The 14,688-nt window shown below is 36.3% G+C and overlaps 1 protein-coding gene across 1 annotated transcript in view; it reads right to left on the bottom strand.

Moving 5' to 3' along the window:
* The window catches only part of LOC149570054 (ARM repeat superfamily protein), a 33,751-nt gene that overhangs the window by 11,598 nt on the left and 7,465 nt on the right, over positions 1-14,688 (bottom strand). The window contains exons 5-10 of the mRNA XM_089822695.1: positions 3,426-3,575; positions 3,283-3,336; positions 1,890-1,985; positions 1,738-1,797; positions 1,547-1,621; positions 1,360-1,413 (exon numbers count right to left, since the gene is read on the bottom strand). Of these exons, the coding sequence (XP_089678821.1) occupies positions 1,360-1,413; positions 1,547-1,621; positions 1,738-1,797; positions 1,890-1,985; positions 3,283-3,336; positions 3,426-3,575 (489 nt within the window). The remainder of the gene's footprint in view (positions 1-1,359; positions 1,414-1,546; positions 1,622-1,737; positions 1,798-1,889; positions 1,986-3,282; positions 3,337-3,425; positions 3,576-14,688) is intronic.

Raw genomic sequence — 14,688 nt, 5'->3', positions numbered from 1 at the left:
ATTGACTTTCAGGTTTGGCATGAAGCAAGAGGAGGCCAGTATTGACCATGTGTGTAGAAGACTGAAATGCTGCAGATCAGACCTTGAGATAGATCCACATCAGCTCCAGTCTCAAGTCATGAGCAGATCAATCATCATTGATTCAGTACGGAGAGAATATCAGACTTTTCCCATGCATCATCAGCACTGGACAATTTGCATCAGATTGACCTCATACTGGCATATTTGTGGCAGCAGTAATATATTGGTAGTCCATCAATTTGTGCGCTTCACAATTGCAATATCACCAATACTTAGCCTGGTACAAAATCCATTCATTTTGCATCAATTAATTATTCAGCAGTTACTTTCAGAATTGTCGTTTGCATTCTCAGTTATATGTTGCATTATTTTGGTAGATATCCAGGATGAGTTGAGGCGACAATCGCTAAGGCGGCTCCAAGCATTCTATCAATACAAATTTTATTACAAAACATGTCACAAACAAATCCATCAAAACAATTGCATGTTGTTGTATGAAGAAATAAATATTAGTTATTTATGTTGCATATTTAATTTCAAACTTGTCCATTCAAAAAGATGAATAATTTGAATACAAAACTTCAGCTATGGTTTCTTCCCATCCAAATGAGTCAGATCTTAATTCCAAATATATCTCCATTAAGCCACTAGCATGGTGAACTGGAAATGTATGACATTTGTATGGTGTTTTGTGAATGTCAGGGTTCTAGCTCCAGTAGAACATGTGTGTTCCCTGCATTGTGTATCGCAAGGATACAAACTTAATGCTGAAAAACATGGAATTCTCTTATCATAAGGGTTCATAAGATGTGGTCAGTGGCTTTACAGTGCCTGTCCTGAGCAATGACAGAGCATTTGAGCTATCCAGTGGGCTAAGATGATTAAAGGAATCAAATTTCATGTGATTGAGGATGTTATGGATCTGGAAATGCTACAATTGCAGCTATAGAATGTATCTGCCAAAGGTGCATATAGCAGGGCTTCCAAGTATTTGATCATTGGAGGTCTCCTCCTATGAATGCAGGTCTAGAGTTAATGGGGTGTGGCCAAATTGAGAGAAATCTGTGGCATGTGGATGTAGTTTTCTTGTAGCAAATGCTGTCTTTGTTTGACACTGTCGGTCTACCATAGAGTTTTGGTGTGATTTTTGTTGTTTTTTGGCTGTCATGTCTTATCTGACTGCTGTGGCTGTATAGGAGTTGTTAATGAAAGTTTTAGCTTCATTATAATTTCTATCTCTAGACGAACAGACTGCCCTGTACAGAAACCCATAAAATTACTAAAAAACATATTACAACAAAACAATGGGAATTGCATTAGTATGAGTAGATATGGTACCAGTGGCATGCGAATGCACATTTCCCTAACAACATTTAGACCAACAGCAATGACCTGTCAAAAATAAAATATGCTGAAATTAGATATAAAAATGTTCATAAATACATTGCCGGAGGCCAACTGGAATATTCTCTCAACATTCATGTCCATTCATTGAGTTATCATTTCCCGACATGAGTGAATATACCTCAGTACGGGCTCGGTCATGTACAAATTGATTCACCAATTGCCTCATTAATGGCTCAACAGCATCAGGAGGTACCTGGCATTCCCCAGAAAGAGATTAAATAATAAACCATCTTTCTGCTATCAAGAACAAGTCAAATATAGCAATAACTCTAGAGACAGTAAACAACACCTTTAATCAAGATAACATACCATATCGTGACAGGCCTGAACGGCTGCTGCCAAAAGTTGTGTTACATCCCGTTGATGGGGCTGCACAAAGTGTGTTCTAGTCCTTAGCTGAAAACTCTAGTGTACCCATGGAAACATGAGCACAAAACTTAGCTTTGACTACAGTGACCTACCTGAACATACTTTTGCAGAAACGGATAGAAATTCAATAAAATCAAGCGATGGAGCCCCACTGCCCGAGCAATCACTTTCATCATCATCATCTTAACCTGAGATCCAATTAAGAATCAGTAAAAGTTGAATTATTTTAGCTTGTGATCCACTTAAGAATCAACAAAACTAAATTATTTTAACTTGCGATCCAGTCAAGAATCAACAAAACTAAATTATTTTAGCCTGCAATCTATTCAACAAATCAGTCAAACATATTACACAAGTGATCATAAATAGTAATAAAGGAAATATATCATTTGATATCATTTCAGAGCCTTCTAAATCTGGGCCAAGAGGATGAACACTATAAACCAAGCCATGAAGGTTTTACTGCTGCTGGACAAGGAAACAATTCTGATATATGAGCCGTACACTATGAATTCAAACGCATTCTCCAAAGTAGCAACAAAACATATTTTGAAATTTTGAATTTGTACTAAAACACCGGAGTAGTCACATAGCAAATATTTTGTGATTTTACAATTCTTATTTAAACAGCTTACCTACTTCAGCAAATCCTCTGTTACATGCATATTAAGTGAAGCTCATATAAATTTTGTCCACGTTTTGCCAAACTTGGCAATCATCTAAACATGAAAATTTAAAAATATGCTTATAAAAATTGCTCCATTGGATATTAGTGAAAAGTACTATCGTTATCCTCTACAACATAAACAAGATGCTTATTGCAAATCATTCTTTGAATTTGGCCAGCTTACTAGCAACTAGGATTGAAAAGAACAAGTCATTAATAAGTTTTTTTTTTTTTTTAACACGTATGTCTTCTTAAAAGCTTCTGCCAAAATTCATATGCAGCTTGCGAAAAATGTAAACCATAATGCAAGGATCTTATAAATCAGTATAAAAATTTCAGTAATATTAAGCCCGAGCAAAGAGTTTCTCATTACAACACTGAAACTGCATGCCTGATGTTGAGAAGGTGGTAGAGTATTGACTCTTGAATGTTTAGGTACTCAAATCACAAGTGAGATTGAAAATCAACAGCTATCAAGCATAGGTTACGAAACATGGACTTGTGCAAGTCCATAATACACTTAGGAAGAAAACATAAGATGCATTTTGTTTGGGTAAAATGTTAAGAATAAAAGGCAGTGAGTTAAATAAAACTTGTAAATTAAAATATGATTTCATAATATTAAAAAGCATGCATTGCATGATAAAATCACATAAGAACTTAAAATCCATTGCCATACACCAACTACTCAAAACTCATAAGTAAAAATATGATTTCATAATAATAACAAATACGCATTGTATGGAAAAATCAAATAGCAACTTAACATCCATTGCCATACACCAACTATTCATCAGCGTCTAAGTTGATACACCAACCTCAAATCGTTCATTACATGTCTGAAGGCGAGAAAAAAGCTTTTCAACAAATGCCTGACATAACACATGAAAGAGAAGAATAATTGAGATGTTTACAAACTTTAAAATAACTTAAAAACATCCTAAACAATAACCAGGATCACCTGCGGATCTTTCAAATGTCGAAGAGGAGAATAGCTACCCCAATCAACATTCTCAGATTGAACACGATTTTGTTTTTTGAGACCACGCATAACACGCTGTAATTTTGCTTGTTTTCTCTTTTTGCTTTTTGAAGTACCCTTATGATGTGCCTGTAATCAAAATATGATGTGTTTAATCAACAACAAAAAATTAAGATTCATCCAAACCATCCATGTATCTACCACGCAAGTATAGGTCAATTCCATACGTGCTCTTCTCACCTTTGATTGTACTTTAAAGTTTAAACTGAGAAGTATTAATGACACAAATGCAACGGAAACAGCAGAAATAGAACAGATTGATGCCACATAGCCTGCATTTATATAGTAAACTTAGCCTCACCCTCTCTCTTGCACGTAAAATGATCAATCCCCTGCATTTATATAGTAAACTTAGCCTCACCCTCTCTCTTGCATGTAAAATGATCAATCAATTAAAAGGAAGAGAATGCATTATCCATTATATAAATATGATATTGATGCTTTGCAAAGTAACTATAGTTACAGTCTTCTAATGTTTACCGTACAGGGTAAAAGGATACTTAACACATGTAGTATAGTAAGATATAACACAGAACAGATACTTTATTCATATATGCAATATGCACTTAATGCTTACAATCTGATTACAATGATGATCCAAAGTCCCTTCCGAACAGTGTACACATACTTTTCCGAAGGGGTGACTCAACTGTCATGCGCCCGTTCGGATACTATTCTACCCATCAGCTACAATATAGAATTTACCGACAACATCTAGGACCCTGACTGATAAAATTGCATTCATACATACGACAAACAAGTATTTTCCAAACCAATTTCATTTGGATTTCAAGCAGCACAAACAAACACCACAGAAAAAAACAATGCAAACTAATGTTTTAACAGACAACCTGTAGCTCTCTTTTTCCATAATATGCAGCTACCTATGTTTCCACAAGCACGCATCCATGCCTCCAGTATCCTAGGGAACACACCTTGCATCATCCCACTTACGGCATCCCACAGTGGGGTATACACTTGGGATTTAGATTTTTTAAAAAGGTCCCTTAAAGTCCATAATTAGTCCTAACATGTTTCAATTAAATTTACACTAAACATCTTAGTAGCTTGTTTTCCTAAGATTCTACTGGCACATGTCCATGCCCTCAGTATCCTAGGAGATGCACCATTGTCCCCAATCCCCATTAGGAGGCATCCTAGAGAGGATCCACACAGGACTAAAATAAACAGTCATACTTGCAAAACTGGCCCTAATTTGTCTAAACTGAATTGCACTAGCCAAGTTGTGTCTAAACCAGTGTGACACCAGCACAGGGGGGCATCGGGACAAGTTTCCCGGACAGGGAGGAAGGGTCTCAATTTCGGGACAGCGAGGGGTTGGAGGAGGTGGGGAAGGGCACTGTATAATATACATATAGTTCTTGAAATGTAGTTATGAAATGATATTTCTGTGTAACATACCAAATTGAAATACTAATTATAGCAAAATCACAACACCAACCAAAACCCTTGAGCATTCTTCATGGTACATACCCAATAGTAACATTCAAAAATCAAAATTCAAATAGAAATTCAAATAAAAAGCATATAGAACATTTTGTACATCCCCATGACGTTTGGGTTATGGAAAGGCAAAGGTGGGGTACTTGGGGTACTCCAAGTACTTGTCCTCAGGATTTCCCCACACCAAGTGCTTCGGGATTTTTTTAATGTGTGTGTGTGGGCAGGGGGGTTCACTGGTCTAAACTTTCCTTAAATGTTCAAGCCAAACTCAAACAAATTCTAATGTTAAATACATTGTTATAATAGTGCTATATTATTTTTTGCGTTATTGATCTAGTAACTCTGTAGAGCTACAGGGAAAAAACCCTTTACATCATCGTGTGCTACAATGCTGAAGGTTAAGGTCATTCTTTAGGTCAGACCTAGCCAGCTTAGCTACCAAGAGTACAAGACACCCCTCCCTAGTGGGAACAAATACATTACTGTTTTTTGTTGTTGTATAAAATGGTAGTTTCCTTTTGATTTTACAATCACCAACATAAAGCCCCTGAAATACAAAAAAAAAATTAAAGAGAAATTTCCACAATCCATTATATTGTACTGATATGTTTCTGGATTCGACTGTGTTAAGATTTTTACCATCAACGTTTCAAATCACACTACGTGATCCATCATCAGGATGAAGAGCAAGAGATGCAAAAAACAGTTTTTTTGCATCTCTTGCTCTTCATCCTGATGATGGATCACGTAGTGTGATTCGAAACGTTGATGGTAAAAATCTTAACACAATCGAATCCAGAAACATATCAGTACAATAAAAAAATTGTTTACCCACCCAAGGCAAAAGAGGCCAGAAGTTGTTATAACAACCACCAATCTGAAATAACATATGAAAACTAAAACAAAGTAACAAGGTGGGCACCACCTTCAATGAATCAAGAACAAAGATAAAGTAACAAAACATCTGAATATTCCAGCTGCAACAGACTGGCTCTACAAAAATCCTCAATCAGGATACAAGAGAATAGCTTCCACCCTATCACTAGGCTTATACATATTCCTCTGATGAGAAATCAAACAAATATAAACTCCACTCTGCTCAATGCTAGAACAAATTTCCAACTTTACCAAAACAACTGGAATGACATGACAACCTCTCTATGCACCTTCACGATCACACCTGTATCTCAATAGTATCCACACATCACAGACATCCAGCAGCCCATTGACAATATACTGCTGTTGTTGGTAGTTTTTCTACCCAATAGGAAGATTGGGAATGTTAATATTAGTGTAGTTTCTGTCGGATAAAACTCACTAAAGATATATATATATATATATATGAAATATATTACATATATATAATTTTATTATATATGTGATATTTATGTGTGTGTGTGTGTGTGGGTGCGTGTGCGTTAAGTAACAAACTATTATATTAAATATTAATGAATAGGCATGTCCCGTGAAGGGACATGTCTATCCATATTTCATCTAATATAAAAGAGATGGCTGACATTTGGAAAGTATACACTAAGAAGGCAATACAACTACATTTGCAGCTGTCCAAGAAAACCAACATGGCATCAGAGCAGATGCAAATGTAAGAAAGAATTACAATATAAGAAGGAAACAATCTGCAGAGTTGGCAGAAGAAAACATAGCCTCTCTTTACCCATTGATTGAGCAATCCAAGTCATCACATGTCAATAGAGGAGTGCGACCAGAATCATGTTATCGAAAAGAGCAGGTATAAGGAGGCGACTGAATAACCTGGTTGCTGAGATCTCCAATTACATCCAATGTGGACCATAGATGTCAGAACGAATGATACAGTGAGGCTAATATCGAACATGTCTACAATGATGCGTTAGCAAAAATAATTAAATAGCAATCAAACCTATTAACATCCGCTCCTGATGGGCAAGCATAGGCATGGATGGACAACTTCTATCGGATCAAGCCTTTACACACAATCGACACATGGAAGACTATAAGAAAAAGGCAAACAAACAGCTGTCAGGAATACCGCCAGTTTTGACAAAGCATGGGAAGATAAGAAGAATATCTTTACCTTATAAGCAGTCACCACAAACACAAACAATAAAGGATTAATGATAAAGGCCATGCCAAGTACACTCAGCACAGTTGCCACACGGAATAGGAGACAGTGGTAATGAAGAGCAAATAAGAAAACTTTGTATTCACACAAGCCAGACATTTATAAAATCAGCAACCCACGATAAGTTGTAGAGCAAACAACAAGGAGCTCCTGCCAACGAATTTGGGAGGCATTTGAAGTCAAAGTTGACAGCATGGCACCCACGTATTACAAGTCAAGAAACCAGCACAAATTACAGGTCACATCAGTAAAAAAGATCATGCCACGTAAGTAGAGAGCAACATCAATATGGAAACAACTACACCTGATTGACAACAGCACAGAATGTAATGTTGAGCAGTAAACGCGTTTGTATTAAGGTGGTTGACCAAGGTCAACAAGAATTGGCTGTGCAACATATGGGCATACGTTCACTAAAGTAAAAAGGTAGTAGAAGTATTGGGTGGCGATCTCAAAGGTAAGTATAATATATTATTGATGTGTATGCAAAAGGAAATTATATAAGAGTAATATCTTTTAATTTTTTAATTGACATAATTAAATGTAAAAGGATTAGTCGATGTGCAGCAAGATAGTAATATAATTTCTTCTGAATATAAGTGAGTATAGATTAAAGTCTATCTTTAAATTAGATATTTATTTATATCGTATTGGAATGATCTTATTTTATAATGCAGAATTATTATCCTTGAGTGTTATATTAATCTCTCTTTTATTTGTTATTTCTCAATATGTATTATAAGAGCTATATGCCTTGATCTTTTCCTTTTCCTCCGAGTAGGTTCTTGCAGAAAAAAGGAAGATTGGTATCAGATTCGGAGGGAGTCTGACACATCTGTTTGTAGGAGTGGGTAGAGGATATTTTTCAGTTGATCTTTGAAGATCTTGATCATATCAAAATCAGAAGGATTTTTTGATTTCATGTAAACTTTTGGTATCATGTGTGTGAGTGCGTGATTTAATGGGCCCACCCCCCATGTACATCATGAGGAAGTGACGACTTCCAAACGATTATCACTTGTATTTGCAGAAATTATTGAAAGGCGACGATCTTACAATAACTTAATTTCTTGTTATGATGGATATCTTACCATGTCCATGTAGATCATGATAGATTATACTTGGCATGGTGGATTTTCATATGGTAAGCATTATGAGAATGTATGTGCACATACCTTACGAACATTTTTAGTAGATGGTGAATATTATGCAAATTGATGTTCAAGAGGCTATTACACAGAGTACTTGGTGAATGTCAAATGAGTTGACATTCAGGAGGCCATTACTCTCAATATCTTTATAGTACATTGAGGTAATACATGGTCCTGTGTTTATCCTCCCCAACTAAAAGAGAGTGTTAATATCAGTGTAGTTTTAGTCGGATAAAACTCACTAAATGTGTGTGTGTGTGTGTGTGTGTGTGTGAGAGAGAGAGAGAGAGAGATTATATATGTGTGTGTGTGTGTGTGTATTTCTTGTATATATTATATATGTGATATTTATATATACACAAATATGTGTGTGTGTGTGTGTGTGTGTGAAGAGACATGTCTATCCATATTTCATCTAATATAAGAGAGATGGCTGCCATTTGTTAAGTATATACTAGGAAGGCAATACAACTACATTTGCAGCGATCCAAGAAAACCAACAGGGAACTTAATTGTTATTAGAATCAAGGAAGCTATAATAAATTTGCTCGATGTTAGCCCTCTGCATATGAATGTGAAGAGGGAAAAATCATGCATTTCAGACACTAAGCTATAGGGGAAGTTGAGAGAATTAAATTGTATGTTTCTTGCATCCATCACAAAAATATGTCAATGTGAGATAAGGTTTTACAGCAGAGTTTTGAATACACATAACTTTGGAAAACACTGCAACCAAGGGGTCTTCCACTTTAACTGAATAAATATTGTTCACACTTGTTGCTCATTGGCTTTTGCCCTCGCGAACAAACCCAAAACATCTATTACATCCTGAGTATCCAGAATGTCTTAACACTGTATTTTCACTTTTAACAACTTGCTTCAAAGTATAAATTGGAAAATCATTTATTACATCAAAGTTGTCTATTGATGAATGTATTATATGCTGTACCTTTTACATTTAAGTTTGTTTCAACAACAGTCCATTTCATTATCCATTTTTGCAGCCTCTTGGAAATTCTGTGGCTCTACCTCATTTCTACTTCCCGCTCTCTCATGTTCATCCCAATGGTGGAGATAATGGATCGGAAGAAACAACTATACTAATGTTAAAATGCTAAAGATCATAATCTCTTCTCAGTGACATCACATCTCCAAATGGTTATGTGAAAAAAAAAAGAATTCAAATTCGAAAACACAGAATTCACAAAACTAGAACCATGCATCATATGGTATGAAAACATCCTTTCACAATTTTACTGCCAAAACACACTATTTCATGGCCAGGGGCTCCTGTTCTCAATTGTGGTGATCTCTTATTAATGTAACAAGGCTTGTGCATTTCATTTGATCAAAATGCTCCAGTACACTACCCATGAGTTGGATTTAAGTCTTTTATTTCCCCCCTTTGCTGAGTTGCTAGTTATTGGAACTTTGATAATCATACAACTGAAAGGCTTATTCAAGATCATGAAGATCCCCACACTCTGTAGTCACAATATGCAGCCAAGACGATTGAATTTTCTTATTTTGTTTTCAAGATGGAAAAACAGTCTAATCCAATCACAATGTACTGTAAGTTGATGCAAAATGTAACGCATCTGCGAGACGAAAACGCAGAAGTGCTGAACCGCAACACATTCCTCCATTGTGATGTGGAACAATCATGTGTCACAAGGGGGATCATCTCATGGCAATCTAATAGGATGACAGCCCCACTCTTAACACTGATGGGCACTGTTTACCATCAATCCAAGCTTTTGGCATAGCGGCTGACTTAATATTAGAGTCCAGATCTTGTGGTCACACCTTGCAAAGCACGGTCAGCTTGCAATACACCTACTGGACAAAAACCTAGCAATGGAAAACACCAATAGATGTACCTCCATCATGTTCGTGAATGTGTACACGAACCAAATAGTGGAGCGGCCACATGTCTGCACAGGGATTCATCTCCTGTCACCTTGCTAGGATAGAAACCCCAATTTTAATGCTCACAAAGTTTCTTTATTCATACTCGGCTCAATTGATTGCTCTGTCCCTAAAACTTACAACATTCTTAGGGGTCATTCTTCCCATTTCAATATTCATCTTCCACTCCGCTACTCTTGTATCATCAAAAGTTGTGGATTATCTTCCTTGATCTTCATCTTTCTCACAAGTCGTTGCATAATTGCTAAGTCTTCACCAATAAAAATTGTCTTTTGCTCCTCCCTGTTTAGAGTCTTCAATTTTTTCTTAGATTTCTCCAACAATTCTGTAAGTCTTAGCATGTTTCTTCTCTCTAACATTTTCTTTAACTTTCCCTTCAATGGTCATACTAGAAAATTCATTTTCTAGAAAAACTCCATCATTTACACAATCTTACAAATCTAGTTTCTCTTGCATCTCTTAATGCACGGTAAGGGATTGCCTTATGATGTTTGGATAAAGCAATTTCTTAATTTATATTAGTGACAACAAAGTGTTGTAATGTCAATTGACCATATGGTGGCATCTAGTTTTTGCCCAAATATTACAATTCCGAGTAAAACAAGAAACGGAATAGATTTGGCAATATCATTTACCAACTACAGGAAAGGATAGATCCTAGATGAAGCCCTGCAATTGTGTTAGGTAACCATTGAAGCATAATCCATAAAGTTTATCTTTCCTGCTAGAAACATTATCTCAATCAAAGGCATAGACCTTTTTTACTAGTGTTAAGAACATTAACTCAATCATACGATATAGCTAATTTCATCAATAGAATTCCTTGGAAAATCATACAAGGTGCCTTGAGTTTAGTCTTTTCATCAGGCCCAAGAGCATGGAAGAGCACGGAATGACACTCGCCATTCAACCTCTCAACCCCACTTGGGGTTACTAACACTTGAATGGAACTTAGGTGCTAGTTACATCCCTTATATGTATTTTACCATATTGTGCATGCGGAATTTCCTCAAGGCTTTTCCCAATAACCAATCCACACTATGAAATACTATGGGAGATCATATAAGGTGCCTCAAAAATTAAGAGAAAAAGGATTTGGACTCAAATTACATTATCAATTATTGCAATACAATTAATTCAATTAAAAATTTTAGATAAGGTGCATTATTTTCTCTAAAATTCTTAATTAGGATTTGGATTACATTTGTTTCATACTAAGAGAATCCTAAATCTACGTCATTGTCATAATTAGAAACACCAATTGACTAATACATACTTAACCCTTATTTCTTCATTCCTCTCCTAACCACGAACCCTAAGTCAGATGGAAGAATTATTGTTGCTCGCATACGAAAATAGTCTACTTAAGGCTCCCTCGTGAACAAAACCCATTTTGAGAATCTTTGCCTCAACGTGACCGAATTACTCCTTCCCCCTATGAAAACTCCCTATCCACTTGGTTGTGTTAAACAAGTGATTAAAGAATTAATTTGGTATATATTATTACAAATATATTTTAGATGTAATGCTTCTGACTAAGCATCCAAATTCATAATACATTACCTTCAACAAGTGTTGTGCCTTAAGAACCATTTAGGCTAGATCTTCTTAAACTCATCAATTGCTAAGTAGGAGATATTTTCCATGATAAGTCACATTATTTTGTTGGCATCAAGATTATAACATGTTTTAAGTCTTGATTCCTTACTTCTCTTCTAAACTCAACCCTACGGAGCGTGTGATTTTTACTTGTCATAGGGCACTTGACACCAATACATTCTGTAGATTTACTCTTCCTTTCCCTGCACAACACCATCTATCAACTGTCCAGGCTATAGCAAGAGAATGAGGGGTTCGACTATAAACGTTCTTAGTCCTTTGCATTGAATTCTTATAATATTTATACACATTAATCTAATTATTATTACATAAGAACTTTCTATATGTAATAGGTTATATTCTATATACATAAATATATTTATAAATATGTACATATATGGTATATAAAAGATCAATACCAAGTATCACCATATTAATAGAGAGGACCAAATTTTTCAAATGTGTACCTTGGTCGAGGCAGAAACGGAGACCCACCTCACTTTCGATGCCCCAACTACTACGAGATCAAAGGGAGATACTATTGTTTGTTTAGGGAGTGATGGCCCCTCTCTACTTTTTTCAGATACACAAATCAAAGGTGTCTTGCACTTTACTTCTAGGAGGCCACGCAACTCCGCGACCACACTTTGCAATTTCTTTTCCCCCAATCCTAGCCTCGGATCAGCTTATTAATGCCTTTTTCTCCCCTTTGCCTCCTGCTCGGGGTGTGAAGTGGTCATCCAGTACTCCCATCCTTGGCAACTACAAGTCCGTGAGACCCTGCAACAGATTTGCTTAGCAGCACCACTCCTCCAATGGTAATCAGAGGTGGAAACAGAGACCCACCTCATTTTTCGATGCCCCAACTACTATGAGATCAGAGGGAGATACTATTGTTTGTTTAGGGAGTGATGGCCCCTCTCTACTTTTTTTAGATACACAGATCAAAGGTGTCTTGCGCTTTACCTCTGGGAGGCCACACAACTCCGCAACCACACTGCAATTTCTTTTCTCCCAATCCAGGCTTCGGATCAGCTTATTACTGCCTTTTTCTCCCCCCTGCCTCCTAATCGAGATGTGAAGTGGTCATCCAGCACTCCCATCCCCAGCAACTATAGATCCGCGAGACCCTGCAATAGATTTGCTTGGCAGCGACACTCCTCCAGCAATACTCAAAGATGGCCCAAGGCTCTTGGTCGCCCTGGACCGTACCTTTCAGTGTTGGATTTCTTCCCACCAAGGAAGGACCCCTAGTGCCTCAGTGGTTTTTCTCTTTCTTTCTTGTTTGCTCTTCGTTAGCTCTTTCCCAAACACCGTTTGGCGCTCCTATTGTTAGCAATCTTCTTCGTTGTACACTTTCAGACCCTTGGACCCTTTTGGGGGTCTCTAGGTGGACATTAATAAATTTATCCTATCTTATTACCTTATCTTATCTATCTTCTCTTTTGCTTTTTTGATCTCCTTCATATACTTCTTCCTTAAACTAATTGATTCCTCTTATGCCTTTATGTACGTCGCCAAGGGGGTGGGATCGTTTGGGGTCGTTTGGGCAAACATTTCATTTATGATGTGCCCCCCAACCCAAAGGGGGCGATGACTAGTCAAATTTTATAATACAACATATTATTAATATGTTTGAAAATATTAATAATTGGATAATGTAATATATTGAGGTGGTGTTTTGAACTATTAATGTTTTGATTAGCATATATTTTACTTTAATTAGGTATATTAGAATATCATACATTTATTCTCAATCGTAGAAATAATTATCATTCATATGGTTTAATATATGAAATAAATAGATTAATAATAATATTTGATTATTTAATTATATTAATATATTGTGTTATTCTATTATTATATATTTACTTAATATTTAATGTTTTAATCATTTATAATAGTTGGGTTCCATTTCGAGAGGGGTCATGACAGTTTGCCCTTCCCAAAGTTGCTTGTCCTCAAGCAATCCAATTTTTACAACAAAAAAAAAAAACGTGGTTAGCATGTGCAACTCAAATATTATCTCACCTTTAGTCAAATCATATCCCTTGATTATTCTAGTCTATACCAGGTTATTAAAAATATAGAGCTACATAAAGTATCAACTTGGATGTTTCATTTCTTAAGTGTTGCACTACATATATGCTTGTTGTTCCAGCTTGCAGCGAGTTGTTTTTGCATATAGTAAGCCATGTACATAAGAAGAAAAAGTGCATTTTTGTTCCAAATACATGAGCAAGGGGTGAAAAATGTATGGGCAACAAGGGCAGCACCAATTCACCATGCTCCCAGGGGATGCATCCCCTAGTCACTTTGCCCTGTCCTCTATAGAACAGGTTTCAAGGACTCCAAGATGCCTCAGTAATCGTCATAGGGACCCCTGATGACTGTCATAACCATCATACATGCACTTAGAACTCCTAACAAGTGTCCGAAAACCTCAAAATAGGAGATTAAAAATCAGAGATCATGCTACTTTGTCCTTGAAAGGGACAAATGCTAACTACACCTTTGCCTTTGCATGAGTTTTTCACCACCGTTAATTGAACAGATTAATCTATTATAAGCAGATTACAAATGACATTAGGAAACAATTAATTATAGATTTACAAGGTTGGTAGCGCCTAAATCCTAAGAAAGGGATCGATGCTAATATCAAACATCAGCACAAGTTTAGTTGGCTCTTGTTTTCTTACACCTATAGATTGTTTGAGAAAATGGAAGGGATGTATCAAAAGATGTTAATAAGATCAACAATGAGTAGGCAGTGGAGAGGTGTGTTACTGTTCCATTGCCTAAGATAGCCCCTTATACTGGCCGTAATTCAGACTCAAACTCTGATTTTGATTTAGACATACCGGCTGCATTTTTGTAAATTAGGAGCAGCCATATTCATAATAATTTATTAGTTCTA

The sequence above is a fragment of the Cupressus sempervirens genome, chromosome 3 (genome assembly GCF_028749045.1).
Source record: "Cupressus sempervirens isolate cs-2001-9-10 chromosome 3, ASM2874904v1, whole genome shotgun sequence".
NCBI lineage: Eukaryota > Viridiplantae > Streptophyta > Pinopsida > Cupressales > Cupressaceae > Cupressus > Cupressus sempervirens.
This window is presented reverse-complemented; position numbering and strand designations above follow the sequence as displayed.